At 34.6% G+C, this 15,176-nt stretch overlaps 1 protein-coding gene across 1 annotated transcript in view; it reads right to left on the reverse strand.

The window, feature by feature from the left end:
• col7a1l (collagen type VII alpha 1-like) overlaps positions 1-15,176 on the reverse strand; it is a 65,094-nt gene that overhangs the window by 11,017 nt on the left and 38,901 nt on the right. Inside the window, exons 43-84 of the mRNA XM_052554597.1 lie at positions 14,864-14,899; positions 14,534-14,569; positions 14,390-14,422; positions 13,802-13,873; positions 13,179-13,238; positions 12,763-12,798; positions 12,549-12,629; positions 12,314-12,349; positions 12,096-12,140; positions 11,809-11,880; positions 11,636-11,671; positions 11,432-11,461; positions 11,159-11,200; positions 11,009-11,071; positions 10,891-10,929; positions 10,663-10,722; positions 10,500-10,532; positions 10,060-10,125; positions 9,932-9,976; positions 9,791-9,826; positions 9,056-9,082; positions 8,850-8,918; positions 8,699-8,761; positions 8,533-8,550; positions 8,409-8,444; positions 8,275-8,313; positions 8,148-8,183; positions 7,234-7,368; positions 6,851-7,047; positions 6,631-6,787; positions 6,346-6,453; positions 5,988-6,032; positions 5,324-5,392; positions 4,875-4,934; positions 4,634-4,678; positions 4,469-4,501; positions 3,588-3,641; positions 3,443-3,499; positions 1,726-1,803; positions 1,566-1,619; positions 1,384-1,422; positions 411-923 (exon numbers count right to left, since the gene is read on the reverse strand). Coding sequence (XP_052410557.1) covers positions 411-923; positions 1,384-1,422; positions 1,566-1,619; positions 1,726-1,803; positions 3,443-3,499; positions 3,588-3,641; positions 4,469-4,501; positions 4,634-4,678; positions 4,875-4,934; positions 5,324-5,392; positions 5,988-6,032; positions 6,346-6,453; positions 6,631-6,787; positions 6,851-7,047; positions 7,234-7,368; positions 8,148-8,183; positions 8,275-8,313; positions 8,409-8,444; positions 8,533-8,550; positions 8,699-8,761; positions 8,850-8,918; positions 9,056-9,082; positions 9,791-9,826; positions 9,932-9,976; positions 10,060-10,125; positions 10,500-10,532; positions 10,663-10,722; positions 10,891-10,929; positions 11,009-11,071; positions 11,159-11,200; positions 11,432-11,461; positions 11,636-11,671; positions 11,809-11,880; positions 12,096-12,140; positions 12,314-12,349; positions 12,549-12,629; positions 12,763-12,798; positions 13,179-13,238; positions 13,802-13,873; positions 14,390-14,422; positions 14,534-14,569; positions 14,864-14,899 — 2,889 coding nt within the window. The remainder of the gene's footprint in view (positions 1-410; positions 924-1,383; positions 1,423-1,565; positions 1,620-1,725; positions 1,804-3,442; positions 3,500-3,587; positions 3,642-4,468; positions 4,502-4,633; positions 4,679-4,874; positions 4,935-5,323; positions 5,393-5,987; positions 6,033-6,345; positions 6,454-6,630; positions 6,788-6,850; positions 7,048-7,233; positions 7,369-8,147; positions 8,184-8,274; positions 8,314-8,408; positions 8,445-8,532; positions 8,551-8,698; positions 8,762-8,849; positions 8,919-9,055; positions 9,083-9,790; positions 9,827-9,931; positions 9,977-10,059; positions 10,126-10,499; positions 10,533-10,662; positions 10,723-10,890; positions 10,930-11,008; positions 11,072-11,158; positions 11,201-11,431; positions 11,462-11,635; positions 11,672-11,808; positions 11,881-12,095; positions 12,141-12,313; positions 12,350-12,548; positions 12,630-12,762; positions 12,799-13,178; positions 13,239-13,801; positions 13,874-14,389; positions 14,423-14,533; positions 14,570-14,863; positions 14,900-15,176) is intronic.

Consider the following 15,176-nt stretch of genomic DNA (forward strand, 5'->3'; position numbering starts at 1 on the left):
TTTACAGATGTACATAATAAGACCGCACTGAAAATCTGGGATTAAAAATGTAATTGAAATGAAAATAACCATGGAATAGGTTCTTATCGGTGTATATCATAATTAAAGAAAGTTCTTCTATGGTTCAATAAAAATAGATTGTATTACAAAATAGTAATTACATCGGAGGCAAAAGTCTAGACTAAAAATCTGTGACTTACCATCATATGTAAATTAAAATGGATTGATAATTAATAGATAATTATTAATTATGATAATTAATAACTGATCAATATAATATAATATAATATAATATAATATAATATAATATAATATAATATAATATAATATAATATAATATAATATAATATAATATAATATAATATATGTTGAATATTTGGAAACCTATAGACTTTAATCCATATACTTACTTTAAGGTAATCACAGTGGGAAATACGAGGCCCCATGTCTTCTTCTTGGTCTGTCTCTCCCTTTCTCTCTCTCTCCATCTTCTCTCTTTGTCTCTCCCATTCTATTCTTTGTCTTTGTAACTGTCTCTCTCTCTCCTCATTTTCCTCTTGCTCCATCTCTGTCTCTCTCTCTAGCTCTCTCTCCCTTTCCAGTTCTTTTTCTCTTTCTTGTTCCAGTTCCATCCTTTCTCTTTCCATCTCCTGTCTCTCCCTCTCCCTCTCTAGCTCAAACTCTTCCTTTATCTCCTCGCTGCCTGTCTCCTCGTCACCATCACCTGAACTGTTTTCCTTGGTCTCAGTCACACCATCCTCTTCCTCCGTGTCCCAATGTTCCTCAGTTGTCTTTTCCTCCTCAATATTCCTTCCTTTGTTCTCAAGATAGACTTCATCTTCTCTCACCCCCTGTTCTTCCCCCTCTCTTTCCCTGTACATCTCCGTCACAGTGTCAAGGTCTTTGTTTTCTTGCTTCTTTTTCTACAAGAGTGACAGAAATATCAAGTGTGAGTACTGTTACTATGGTTGTATCTCTTTCCAATGCATTGTTGAGCTGACTTCAGAAATGGAATTATTTTAAAGGAATAGTTCACCCCAAAATGAAAATCTGCTGAAAAAAGCGTTTAGATTATAGACTGTTTTTGATTCGCTGTTTTTCACTTCACAATACATTAATTAATGGACTTGAGTCATGTGGGTTACTTCTGAATTATTGTGATGTTTTTATCAGCTGGTTAAACTCTCATTCTGACGGCACCCATTCACTGCAGAGGATCCATTGGTGAGCAATGTAAAATTCCCCAAAATCTTTTCTGATGAAGAAACAAACTCATCTACATTTCGGATGGCCTGAAGGCGAGTACATTTTCAGTTTTGGGTCAACTATTCTCTTAAGTTTTTTGGATTCCTCATTTTTTTCAGGTAGATTAAACACACTCACATTTAGCTTCTTTTTGCCTTGTGCACCTGAGGTAGACCGCTAAAAGAAGATGCAATAACAAAATTTGACTTTGTTCCCTCTATTTCCCTCCATTACATCATGCAATCACATCTGCAGCTCTCTAAGATGAGCTTATTCAATCATAAGCGCTAAATACGTCACTGTAATTCAATTTTCATCACCTTAGATCCTTGTTTGTACCGGTTTTGCCCACCTGGGGTTCCAGGCATGTAGGCCTGCGGAAGACACACGTGATTCATGCTTTATTAAGATGCTTATTCTATGTGCAAATGAAATTCTCCAATCAAAACATTAGGTTTACAGTTATGAACAAGATTTTACCATGTACTCAGATGAAGGAGCACTTCTCTTCACTTTAGATCTTGCCTCTTCCAAGCCGCTAGTGTGGAACAAGCTCACCTGTTTATACCCAGACAGTCATAAACAGGAAGTTTCATGTACATTTACATCACTACTGAACTAAATTGTTAAATCAATCATTTTAAATGCTACAAGAGAATTTAGGCACCAAACCTTATAATGTACAGGCTATGATTTTTTTTTTTTTTTTTTTGACATTATCTAACATTAAACAGTGTTTTTAAATTACTAGATTTGTATAAAATGTTCATGTTAGTTGATTAACTCATTTGATTTACAAATCTATTTCTAAATGTTAAGATTAACATCAACTAAGATTAAGAATTGCTTTAGAAGTATTGTTAATGTTATCTAATGTAAAGTAATACTGATTAACTTAACTGAAAAATAAGGTGGAAAGAGCAAAAACAATTACAAAAGCAAAAATAAATGATACTGATTAATTAAAATGTTTAATATTGGTCAATAATTGATATGGTACCCATTTATTTGAACAATATAATTGAAAAAATATGATGATGCAGTCATGATTGTGAAAGAATTAAACACACGTAACACAATAAAGACTCAGAAACAGGTTAAGACTGGTTTAGGGAGCACACATTTACTGACAGACATGCACAAACAGATTAATTATTATGAAAGAAAAGCAATATGCCATTGAATTTCACCAGTGAAAACAGGTAGCACATTATGTTGCCCCAAATGATAAAGTAAATATGTAGACACACAAAATACAATCTTTTTTCAGTCTTATCAATAAATAAGGAACTGATGAACAAATTGATGCTGAATGAGCTGTCAGGGCAAATGATCTGATTCTCTATTAAAACAATAATGTCATAAGGACCATTCATGAGTGTTTTGTGTTGTCACTTTCATATGGATTATAGATGAATTAGCATGGATTTGTTCAGTGAGTGTAAAAACAGCACATTACAAGATCTGTTCTTTATGTTTATGAGGAGGCTGATCTCTCCTCAGAGCGTGCTGGAGCTTCTTCTCAATCTATCAAAGGCACTGCAGCATACTGAACGCTAGTCGTGGTGGAGGCAGCATGGACGAATGACATCAGTCCCAAAGTAATGCCGGCCAGTCAGATCCTCCCCCTCTTTTACCCTTCACAGTTTCTACACACTTGAATGTCTCTCTTACAGAGTTTAGGGGAGCTCCTGTGTTAAGAAAATAAATATATTAAAGAAAACCTGTAGCTGAGCTGTAAGAGCGACTATGAAGAACGTTTAATGTGTCATACTGTATAGCAAGTGCACAAACCAGAGGAATCGTGATTGAAAATCAAGAGCAGTGCATGCTTGGATGCCGACGTGTTACTTTTTATAGTCTTGAAACTCACGCTTTACATTCATACACTGAAGCTGACTGTTTAAAATGCATTTGAACATTGTTTGCACTGGTGAAATCCACTGATGAAGTGAAGGCCATTATTTTGTCATGCAATACAATTTCTTGTTTATTAAATGGCATTTTACAAAACAAATGCTAATTGAATCATTCAAATTATGCAATTAATCAGTTGCAATAAGCTAAAACATCCAAGAAACATGCTAAAAGAAGGATTTCCAAAGCTGAAGTTAGTTCATGCTTCAAAGTGAAGCCACATGCAAGTCTTGGCAAAAGAGGTGGAAGCCAGAAAGTAAAATCACAGGCAAACTTTTACCTCCTCTCCAGTTTGTGTTGTATTTAGCACTGATATTAATGTGGTTTCAAGTGGCTTCTGTAAAACACATCAAATTAGTTCATGTGTATTATATGCAGTGCATACAGTATAAACTGCTGAAACTAACACAGGGTGGAAGAAGTACCTCCTCTGTGACTTTTGATGAGAGCAGGGGACTCGCTGTTATTGGGTGAACCATCTGGAAGCACATTGAGAGGACTTGTTCAATTAAGCAAAAAAATGTATTATGAATGATCAAAAAACAGATATACCAAAACTACTGTTAAAAAATATGGATCAGTAAAAGATTTTTTAAAAGAAATTAGTCATTTTATATTTAAAAATGTGTTAGAAATGCCATTCTTTTGAACATTTAGTTCAAAGAATCCTAATCAAAAAATATTTTCAACACTGATAATAGAAATGTTTCTTGAGCAGTGAATCAGCATATTATAATGATTTCTGAAGGATCATGTGACACTGAAGACTGGAGGAATGGCTGCATATTTACCTGTTAGCGTGACCATGAAGCATATTTAATGTTACATTCTGCATTACAAGTGCACAAACCAGAGTAATCATGACTGGAAATCAAGTGCAGTGCATGCTGGGATGCCAGTGTGTTACTTTCACAATGATGTTTCATCAGTTATTATTTTCATGTTCTTGAAACATACACTCTATATCAACACACTGATGTTGAGTGTTTAAAATGCATTTGAACTTGCGCAAAATATTGTTTACACTGGTGAAATTATCTGATAAAGGCAATTATTTAAATATATTAAATATTAGAATAAAAAAATTAAAAAAAAACATGTGACATGAAGACTGGAGCAATGGCTGCTGAAAATTCAGCTCTGCCATCACAGAAATAAATGACATTTTGAAATATATTAAAAAGAAATCAGTTATTAAAATTTTACTGTTTTTAAATAAAAATGCAACTTTGGTAAGCATAACAATTTTTTTTTAAACTTCAAAAAGTCTTATCAACCCCAAACTGTTGGTAATTTATATTCTTACCCGGGTAATCTCCTCTGGAGAAGTTGTTTCACCCTGTGTAAATTTGAAAAAAAAAAAAAAAAATTGTAATAGCATTTCTATAGCACAATTTTCCAATAGCATCCTATTAAACATAACCATTTAGAATTATAAGTAATATTAAAAAGAAAAGGCTTACACTCTTACCTCATTTTCTTCTGCGTATATAGCTGTTGTTACTGAGTATTTTAGCTGAGGACAACAAAAGTTCACAACAACTTCAGCTCAGTGCTAAAACATATTGTACAACCGTACTGTATTATCAATGAAACATTATTCCATTGTAACCTCTATCCATCTAAACTGTGCCACTGTCTGCAGTAGCGCTTCCAGTTGTGTACGTATATGTGTGTTTATTGTGATCAGATTTGATTTCAATAATACTAACCTCCTCCCTTTCGCCTTCCTCCTCTCGAGAGGGAAAGGGCTCTTCTGTGTGCAGCTCGTCCTGACATGATACGAACAAAACATTCAAAAATCCATGTGAAAAGTTCATGAAACAAAATGGCTTCAGTGTGTAAAAAAATTCCCTAAACTGAAAGCAAGTGATGAGAGATTATGAGGAGAATTACTCAACATTTATTAGAAACGTTGTGATTAGGGTTTCTTCTTTTGGCTGTGGAGTGGGAGTACTATATTAAGGCCCTGTTAAGTGTGACGTGTGGTGTGGGTGTGAAGGAGGTAAACTCAGGTGATTAGCGTAGGTTGACATGTCAGTTCCCATTCAATTCATTATAAATGTGTCAACACATTATAGACAAAATCTGATTGTGAATCATATCGCTGTATTTGCCACCATACATTAAATTTCACAGTAGGATCATGTGACAGACCTACCTCATATTCATATTCCTCATCATCATATGATGCTTCCTCAACCTCCTCTTCCATGTTGCCTTGACCTTCCTGTAATTTACAGTGGTAAGACATTATTTCTGCCTTCCAGTGAGGACAGAAGCTAAAAAGGTTTGTTTTGACGCTAATGTTTCCACAAAGAAAACAACCAACATGTTAAAGTGTCAGCGAGAATAGATCGGAAACACATTAGAGACGTGATTTACAGACACATTACAGACTAAAATAAGCAACAACATCAGTAATCTTGATTTATGGAGAATTTTAGGAGGCTGTAACTCTCCCAAAATTAAAATTCCATTAAGGTCAAACAGGTTGGAGGTGAGAAAATGGCGACAGAATATGAATTAATTCTTAGCACTTTTAGTGGGAGTATAATGACTGAGATGAATGAAATTCGCAGCACATTAGTTCGATTAATTATACATTATAAAAACAGGTGCATTTAATGTTTGTTTATAAATCATTTAGGGCTTATGCTTTTTTTATGAAGTAGTTTAGACAAGTCTATAATAACTCTAGTACATCCGAATATTTAAGTAATCACACAAATAAAGTCAAAAAGTTCACATTGAGTCTCTGTTAAGCTGCCTTGAATATGAATGATGTGTGAATGTCAGGTAAGGTGCGATGATAAAACATTTACCAAACGTTTCCTTTGTCGTTTTTGACGTCCTTTATTTCCTTTGGCCTGCTCGAGAGTTTAACAGTTGAGAATCATCATCATTTATGAGAAGGCTTTAAATAGCAATCATTCAAAATATTTAGAGACATTTAAGAAGTTAGTGGCCGTGACATTTAATGACATCTAATATTTAATTGTAATGTTTAGTTCTAATTATGTCTGGTTAGGTTTTTATTATTACTGCACAGGTTTACATTTTCACCAGTATGTTTGTCTATTTAATAGCCCAAACTTGCTTATGGGTAGTTTGACTCTTTATTAATTGATATTCTGTTAATTTACAGTAAGTACAACACTAAACAGAGACTGATCAGTGTACCTTTCCCCTCTCTCTGCCTTTCTTCTTCTCTCCAGATGTTTTCTTCCCCGTGTCCTCATGGCTGTGGAAGACTGTCTCCATACTTACCTCTACCTTCCCAGAGCCCAACTGTGAAAAAGGTTGCATTTTTTTAAACTTGTTTTTAAAGTAGCCAATAAATGGACTTAAGTGTTTAAATACATCTGAAAAAAGACAAGTAAAGTTTTGCATTTTTCTATATAAACTACACTAAAAACACACTTTAATGCAATGCATACATTTAAATATTACTACTAGTAAGCATACCCTCTCAGAGGAAGTGTTGGTTTGGAGAAATTTCAAAGGTGTTACATCACTGAAGTTGGTCTCCACAAGTTCCTTTTCGTCAACATCTACCAGCTTGTCTTTGGTTTTACTCTGGTTGGCCAGAGGCTTCTTAAAATACAAGACAAGGCACCAAAGCCTTAAAATAAAAGTATGACAACTGTATAGCATGCATTAAATGTAGATAACACTATATCAGAACAAATCAGTCAAGTATATCTGAAAATAACTGAATAAAGTGTGTTGATGTTTGGTTAGAAAATGGATTATGAATAATGGTGCTGTAATTACTGCTACAGGACTGGGCTCAGGCATCTGCCCCTCTTCAAGATCAGCCTCTTCCTCAGTTAAATCTGTATAAGGTAATGACTCTTCTGGGTGACTGTACTTCACTGAGCTCTGTGGATTAGAAAGAGGTCTTATGATCCAGATAGACTTTATACAGCAAGTACATTGTCGCTAATAATGGGTATTTATCATAAACAGAAAATCTAAATCTAGACTTGTAATCAAGTTTTTTTTTTAAATTATACATATAGTAATTAATTTAGCTGAGATGTTTTGTAAGTTCAGGAGGCTACTCACGGTGTATTCAGTGATGATGTTTGAGTCCGGCTCCTGTCTGTCTCCTTTCACTCTTCTGCTGGTGCTGATCTCATGAAGAAGCTCCTCCATCCCATCCTGAAGCAGCCTGTCAATCAAGGCCTTCAGCAGCGAGAGCTATGAAAGCGTTTTTATTATTTTTATTATTATTATTATAAATGTGGTAATATGTTTTATTGTAGTGTAACATCAAAGTAATTCAAATTTGTTACAATTCATATAAATATATAATTTATATGAGATGACAATAAAATGGTTAGTAATGTAGTAATGACTTTTATAAACAAGTAAAAAGCTCTGATGGAAATTTAAAATTGTTTTATGATTTTCAATTCTTCTTAGTGAGTACATTTTCATTAAAAAAAAAAAATGTAAAATATTTTTTGTGCTATGGATGTAATGGATGCAGCCTTAATTTGGAATTTTGTCGATATCATGTTCTAAAATGTATATTTATATTTTTATTTATAAAGTGTGTTTTTAGTATTAATATTAAATATTAACATTTCATATTAATACAAATAGTTCATGGAACTAATATTACATATTAAACCTTAATATCTAAGCAAAATTAAAGTGAAAGATAATCTGGATCTAATTTTATTAGATTCTGATATTAGTTCATAAACAACCTACTGCACTTATATATAATGTTTTATAACTTATGTTTTTTCAGTAAATCAGTAAAAATATATAATAATTCATTAAGGCTTCAAATATTTAAATAAATAAAACATTTCATTCAAGTCATTCCACTGCATAGTGTTGCCTGAAGGATACAAAGTAACCCTCCTCCTCAAAATAATAATGTAAATATTAAGTAAGAAAATCAAACATTATTTCTTCAGAACTCCTGCTGGGTTAAAAATTTTTTTTTTTAAATACAGCACACTTACTTTAATACCATATGAATCAAACAAGCCTTCAATGTCCTGAAATAGAACATAATAATATGTTAACATCACCAAAGATCAGTTCTGTAATGAAGAAAATAATGGACAGGCATTGAGTAACCACGCAAACCTTCATTTCAACAGCTCTCCCCGGTGGGCCAGCATCACCCTGTTAAATAATACAGTGCCAGCTATCATTGCTTCTGTAGCATAGATTTATGGAGATAACTTGTGCAATCAATGAGATGTAGAAACCTTTGATACCTTCTCTCCTTTCAGACCCATGTCTCCTTTCTCTCCCTGCCAACCAAAGGAGAAAAATTACATATCGTCTGAGAAGCGTTTCATTTCTTCAAGGATTTTTGGTTAGCTATACACTGTACTTTACCTTCATCCCAGTAGGACCCTACAAACACAGAAACACACACACACGCACATGAGAACTGAAAGTCAGTGCGATATAAATGCATGGAAAAACATGAAAGCCCAGTCTTTTTATGTTGATTCTTTGATTAAGAAGCTTGGATTCACAATGCTATTAATATGACACTCACCACTGCACCCGGGGGTCCCATTGGTATGGGAAATGCCTTTTTAATGTCCTCAATCGACATACCCTGAGAACAAACACAAATGTAATTTAACAAAAGTCATGGTTGCAGGAAAAGTTTGTCTAAGCTCAAACAACAAAAAAAAAATAATTACATCTTTGAGGACAATGGGAGGACCTGGCAAGCCTGGAGATCCTGGTTCTCCTTTTTTACCTTCATTTCCCTAAGCAGTTAAAATAGCAAAATAAAGAATAATGGGCATAATGGATATAAACAAACCATTTGATTGTACCATGGTTAAAATTGCATTTCAAGAAAGTATTGTTGCATTATGATGTGTTTGATTTAGTATTATCTTACATTTGCACCAGGTTCACCTTTTTCACCCTATGCATTAAAATAAGAAATTATGTTAGCAGAGTAAATTTTAGCTGAAAGGAATAGTTTGTCTAAAACATTGCTGAAAATGTACCCATCTTCAGACTATATCCATGTATTTGTTTCCAACAGATTTGTAGAAATTTAGCATTATATCACTTGCTCACCAATGTATACTGTGCAGTGAATGGGTGCCGTCAGAATGAGATGATTTAAAATGACAAAAATCCACAAGCAATCCACACGACTTCAAATAAAGCCTTGTGACATGAAAAGCTAAAATATTAGACTTCTATCCATAATATTGCTTTCTCCAGTGAAAAAAAATGGTCTTGTCTGAATCAGGAGAGAAATGTGGACAGATCAAGCACTGTTTACAAGTGAAACAGTCCAAAACAGTTTAACACAAAATATGAATATGGATTTTGATGCGAGAGAACAACAGATTTTTTCACTTTTTCAACAATTATTGTGGTCTGGTATATAAATAATAATGGATTTAGTAAACATAATTAGCTGTTTAGACTCCAGAGGATCCACTGGTGACAAAGTGATGTATTATTAAATTTCACAATATTTGTTCTGATGAAAAAACAAACTCATCTACATCTTGGATGGATGGCTTAAGGGTGAGTAAATTTACCAAATTTTCATTTGTGGGTAAACTAAACGTTTAAATATGATGGATTTGTAGTTCATATAAGTCTGTTGTCCCACCTTTGTCCCTTCATCACCCTTTGGTCCTTGATCTCCCTGGATAAAAAACAACAACCACAACAAAACAGAACCAAAAAAAAAAAAAAAGGTTTTATAAAAAGTTCAAAATCATTTAGAACTACAATAATATATTAAACGTACATCTTTTCCAGCAACTCCACGTTTCCCATCAACACCAGGTTTGCCCTACAAGAGAAGAGAACAGAAGATAGGAAAAAGGATAGAGATTTATTATAGTTTATATCTGCTGTAAATGTTACTATACTCACAGGTGTCCCAGGTAAACCAGGCATACCAGTAATCCCAGCACGTCCAGGATCTCCTTTCTCACCTTTCTGTTAGACACAAACACATACACACACACACACACACACACACAAATGCACATAAAAAAGGTAGCATTAACTCCAGCCACTCTAATTATGATAATAATCTGTTCTTCAAGAACTAAAGATAACCTTTAAGAAAGTGCATGTAATTGTTGGATTTTTAAAGATATTTTAGCAAATTTTTTTATTTCACCTGACATTAAGCAAAATCATAAATCAAAGGTGTTCACAGACTCATTAGCAGACACTGTGTAGACATTTGATGCACTTTAAGAATGTTCACCGGTCACACACCCTGCAATTCAGTTAATGTCACTGAAATTTAAATCATGAATCATATGATAAATTATCACAAAATCGCTTTTATTAGGTCTACTCACTGGTCCTGGGTCCCCTTTCTGTCCTGGTTCACCCTGTGGACACACAAAAACACTGAAAATTATAACTTAAAGCAATTTCAAAAGCACATATGAAGAGAACGATTAGCTATCGCCATATTTGAGAAAAGTTCAAACAGAAAAAAATAATATAAAATAATGAAACCTTAGATCCAGGACTTCCTGGTAAACCATCCACACCATCTCTTCCTTTACTAGATCCAGGCTAGAAGAGAAAGAAAACTGAGCTACATGATATAATATATATAATGTGTTTAAGGTCTTATAACAATTATTAAAATACATGCCATTTGAACACTGACAAAAATATGAATCTCAAATTAATAAGCATGATCAAATTCCTAAAGGTGGACATGACTTTATAGTGGCTCACCAGTGAATTCCCCGGAGGTCCTGGTTTACCTTCAGGACCCTAAGAGAGAATAATAGCAAGCCATATCATTCTGTTTTTCATACATTTATAGTACATTAAATGTGGAGGCCTAACTTACAGGTGGTCCAGGACGTCCTATCTCCCCTCGCAGTCCTGGGAGACCCGGCTCACCAGGTTCACCCTGTAAAGACAACAAATCCTTACAGTATTTATTTTTGTTTGTTTTTTTATCTGTACATTTGAAAGAATTTAAAATGTCTTCTTTTACCTTAATGGCCCTTGTGAGAATGGTGTTGTCTGAAGTGGTGAACTGGGAAAGAAGAATGATGAGAATGTGAAGTCACTGACAACATGCATTAACAAGGATAACCATGAAACAGTCAAATAAATGCTTCTAAACACACACAAAAAAAGAGCAACACAGGCTTGTCAGCTTTTGACATGTGTAACAAACCAACCAACTGAAAATAACATGATTGCATTAATATTCATTTATTTTAAACTGCTTGAATATAATACCCAGTACAGAGAGTAAACTCACTTGAGTGTCTCCCGGTGGTCCCGGCTTTCCCTGCAGAGAAAGAAATATGAATACGGTGACTCCTATGCTTTAATTTATCACTGGAGAGCATGACAAGAGAAACTGAGATTCTGTTAAGTGCAGAGCATGACCGGCCCTTGAAACACTGACAAAAAATAGTATAAAAATAAAACAATCCTTGTGCTTTTTAATAGCAGCACGTACCGGCTCGCCCTTTTCTCCTTTGTTTCCCTCCGGACCCTGAAATATATGGGCACTCATTATCAAACGGTATTGACTAATCCTTGTGATTATGGTTCATCATTTATTGGCTCTTTGGAAGTGCTTTAGAGAAATATTGATCAAATCCTGTCTACAAAATGAAGGAAGTTGCTTACTGGTAACCCTAATTTCCCAGGCTCGCCTTTTCCCCCAGGGTCACCGGGTCGTCCTGGAAGACCGAGAGGCCCCTGACATTGGAGATGAGGAGAAGGGACTTTATGACTTTATGCTTTCATGACTAGTGTTAGGTAGAAACGGTTTTAATATGGTTTTAATTGGAAGGGTTATATCACAAGGCAGATACACATTATCTGATTTATACATAGAGAGATGTTAAATAAAGATCGTATTAAAAAAATGAGCGAAACAATGAAAAAGTAGAGGTTTAGAAGAGAGATAATACCTTAACACCTCTCTCTCCAGGTTCTCCTGGTGAACCAGACTCTCCCTGTAAATAAATATCAGCATTGTAAAGATAAAAACAGCTAAATAATGTCGAAATGAAAATGTACAATGGGATCTAAATCCATAATAGCTCAGTATATAAAAATGTTAAGTAAATAATAAATACAAAGATTGTGTAACGGTATGGGTCTTTCTGTGCTTGTTGTTGATTCTCACCCTCAATCCCATCTCTCCGTTCAGTCCTGGCAGACCCTGAAATCCATTAAAGCAGAAAATGTAATTTAATATGAATGAAGCATTAATTAAAAAGCAAACAATGGGTATTTTATGGCAAAGTAACCCTTTTATCTGTAATAGCCTTAGTGCAATGATGCATAGCACACACACGCTCACACATACACACACTCCCATCCTTCTTGTATCAGTCATTCTGGGCTCTCGATTTACTTACATCTTTACCTCTTAGTCCTGGAGAACCAGGGTTGCCTGGGAAGCCCACCTCCCCTTTCTCTCCTTTGGACCCATCGCTGCCCTGAACACAGTCAAAGGAAGTGTTCATGTACAGTAAATGGTTTCACTCTCTTTGATTCACAAATCAAATTCCACAGGTATTAAAATACACTAATGTGAATTTGACAGTGTAAATGTGAGTATAACAAACTTACTTTAGGCCCAGGTTTTCCTGATAATCCAACATTACCCTTAATTTAAAAAATAGAAGAAAAGAAATTAGGTAGAATGGTCTAAATAGTGTTTGATGTTTTTTTTTCTTTCTTTTTTTTTTTTTGTCTAATATGTGAATTTATGAGCAAATATATTTTTACTTGTATTTGCAAAATATATACAAAATATACTGCTTTAGTGTACTTTAGATCAAATAAATGCAACCTTGGTGAGCATAAGAGAATTCCTTCTAAAACATAGACCAATTTTACCGAACTTACCAAACTTTTAAACAGTAGTGCAATCCTATATATGGTTTATAAAATTAATGTGTGTTAAAAAAAAATAAAAAATAAGTTTTCTTCGGGTCCTACAGTTAGAAGTTTCCTACAGGCCAACAAGCCTCACAGACACTCACTCTTTCCCCACTCTCTCCTTTGGGACCAGGCTGGCCGGGGATTCCAAATCCAGGACTGCCCTTCAAAAACCCAGAAGACAACACATCAGCACATTCACATTGGCAGCTAATCAATATATACAGTTAATTGTACTTTCACATTTAAAACATTCACTTTCAAATGTTCAAATTCACATTCACTTGCTGCTTGATTCACCTTCAAAATCACCTTACAGACTTTTAAATGAAATGTTCCCTCCTGGTGGAATGACCTGTCCAACTCCCTTTTAGACTTTCTATTAATTTACTAACTGCTAACTAACACTAGCTTCTTTAATCTTTTTGTATTCTATGTTTTCTTTTTATTAATTATACATTAACAAAAGCTAAGAAAGGCATAACACAAGCTTGACCTATTCTTTTACTATTCTGTTTTATTTGTATTTACTATATAATAATAATAAAAAAAACTTGCTATGTGTACTGCATTAATCTACAGTAACTGAGACTTGTTATAGAACTTATATATCATTGCTCTTTTGATGATTTTGATTGCTTCCACTGTCCTCATTTGTAAGTCTCTTTGGATAAAAGTGTCTGCTAAATGACTAAATGTAAATGTAGAACAGCAAACATACACCTACCTTTTCACCTTTATCACCTTGATCTCCTTTGATTCCTTGTGGTCCTGGTGGCCCAACTTGTCCAACATCCCCCTTTACACACAGTCCAGAGGGGGAAAAGATAACCAAGCTTAAATATCTCTGCTTATGACCATTAGATATAATAATAAAAAAAACCTGCCAATAAACAATATGGCAGGTGTGCTCAAGTTCAGTTTGGCTGATTTTGAAGCATCATTAAAAACTTTTAATCATATAGATTTTACCCCTTGAGTGTTTTGGGACTTGCAAAAACAGACATTTCAATCTATTATAATCTACTTTATGTATTTTTTCCCTTTGTGTGTTCACTGACAAGCAGACCCAGGGAAGCTCTTAGTTCATATCTGTGCTCATGGCAGTAATTAACCGTATTTAAGTTGTCCAAGAGCTGGATGCACCACTTGTTTTCATCTGTGCAGTTGAGGAACACCCAAGAGGAAAAAACTGTCAGATTTCATTCATGCGCTGGGATGTGAAACCCAAGGGTGACCTTGGCTCTGGTGCAGACAGTTGTTCACATATCAAGAAATTGTTTTACATTTTAAAACCAATTCTTGATTTTCTTACCCTGGCACCCTTTTTCCCAGGAGGACCGAGTATCTGTGAAATGTGAGGGGAATTATTAGCAATAGTCTATTTGTTTTGTTGTTGTTTTTTTGTCCAAAAATGTGTTAGATAAGACACGGAGGCATTCTGGGACATCAGTTTTACCCCTTTAGCTGGGTCACCAGGTGCGCCGCGTTGCCCCTGTGAATCAAACAGAAAATTAGAAATCCCACATTGTTCATTTGTAGTTGAAATTGCTGATGCGATAAACTGTATAAAATGTACATGCATTAACGGACTACACATAACTGACGCTCAATGTAAGGTTTTGAAATATTGGCTGATTGCATCACTGTATGCTTAGTTATACACAATTATTAGTTATTTGGCAAAGTTTAAATAAGTTATAAAAAAAGTGCAATCCACAAAATTTGGCCAGTGTAGTTTATTAGAAGAACTAGATTTGGTTAAATGAAGAAAAAAGTTTCGATTCACCTCGTCCCCCTTTCGTCCAGCAGCTCCAGGGAAGCCCTGAAGTTTAAAAAGAGAAAGTAAACTTTCCTTCTAATCATTGCACGAAATTATGAAATTAGTATTCAGCAAATATGAATGACCTCAGGTGCTTTGAGAGATGTTAGATGTCTAGTGTGGGCTCTCTGAGAGCATCTTTAGAGTGTGGTAGAGCTCTGAACCAAACGTTTTATCATGCCATGGTGTTTCTGAGGGAATCAAGGATAATGATGAGTCGAATCGTTGGAGAGTGTCCTTGATCTCCTCTCTGAAGCCTTGGGTTTAATAATGACTGTAG

This window comes from Carassius gibelio, chromosome B4 (genome assembly GCF_023724105.1).
Source record: "Carassius gibelio isolate Cgi1373 ecotype wild population from Czech Republic chromosome B4, carGib1.2-hapl.c, whole genome shotgun sequence".
Lineage (NCBI taxonomy): Eukaryota > Metazoa > Chordata > Actinopteri > Cypriniformes > Cyprinidae > Carassius > Carassius gibelio.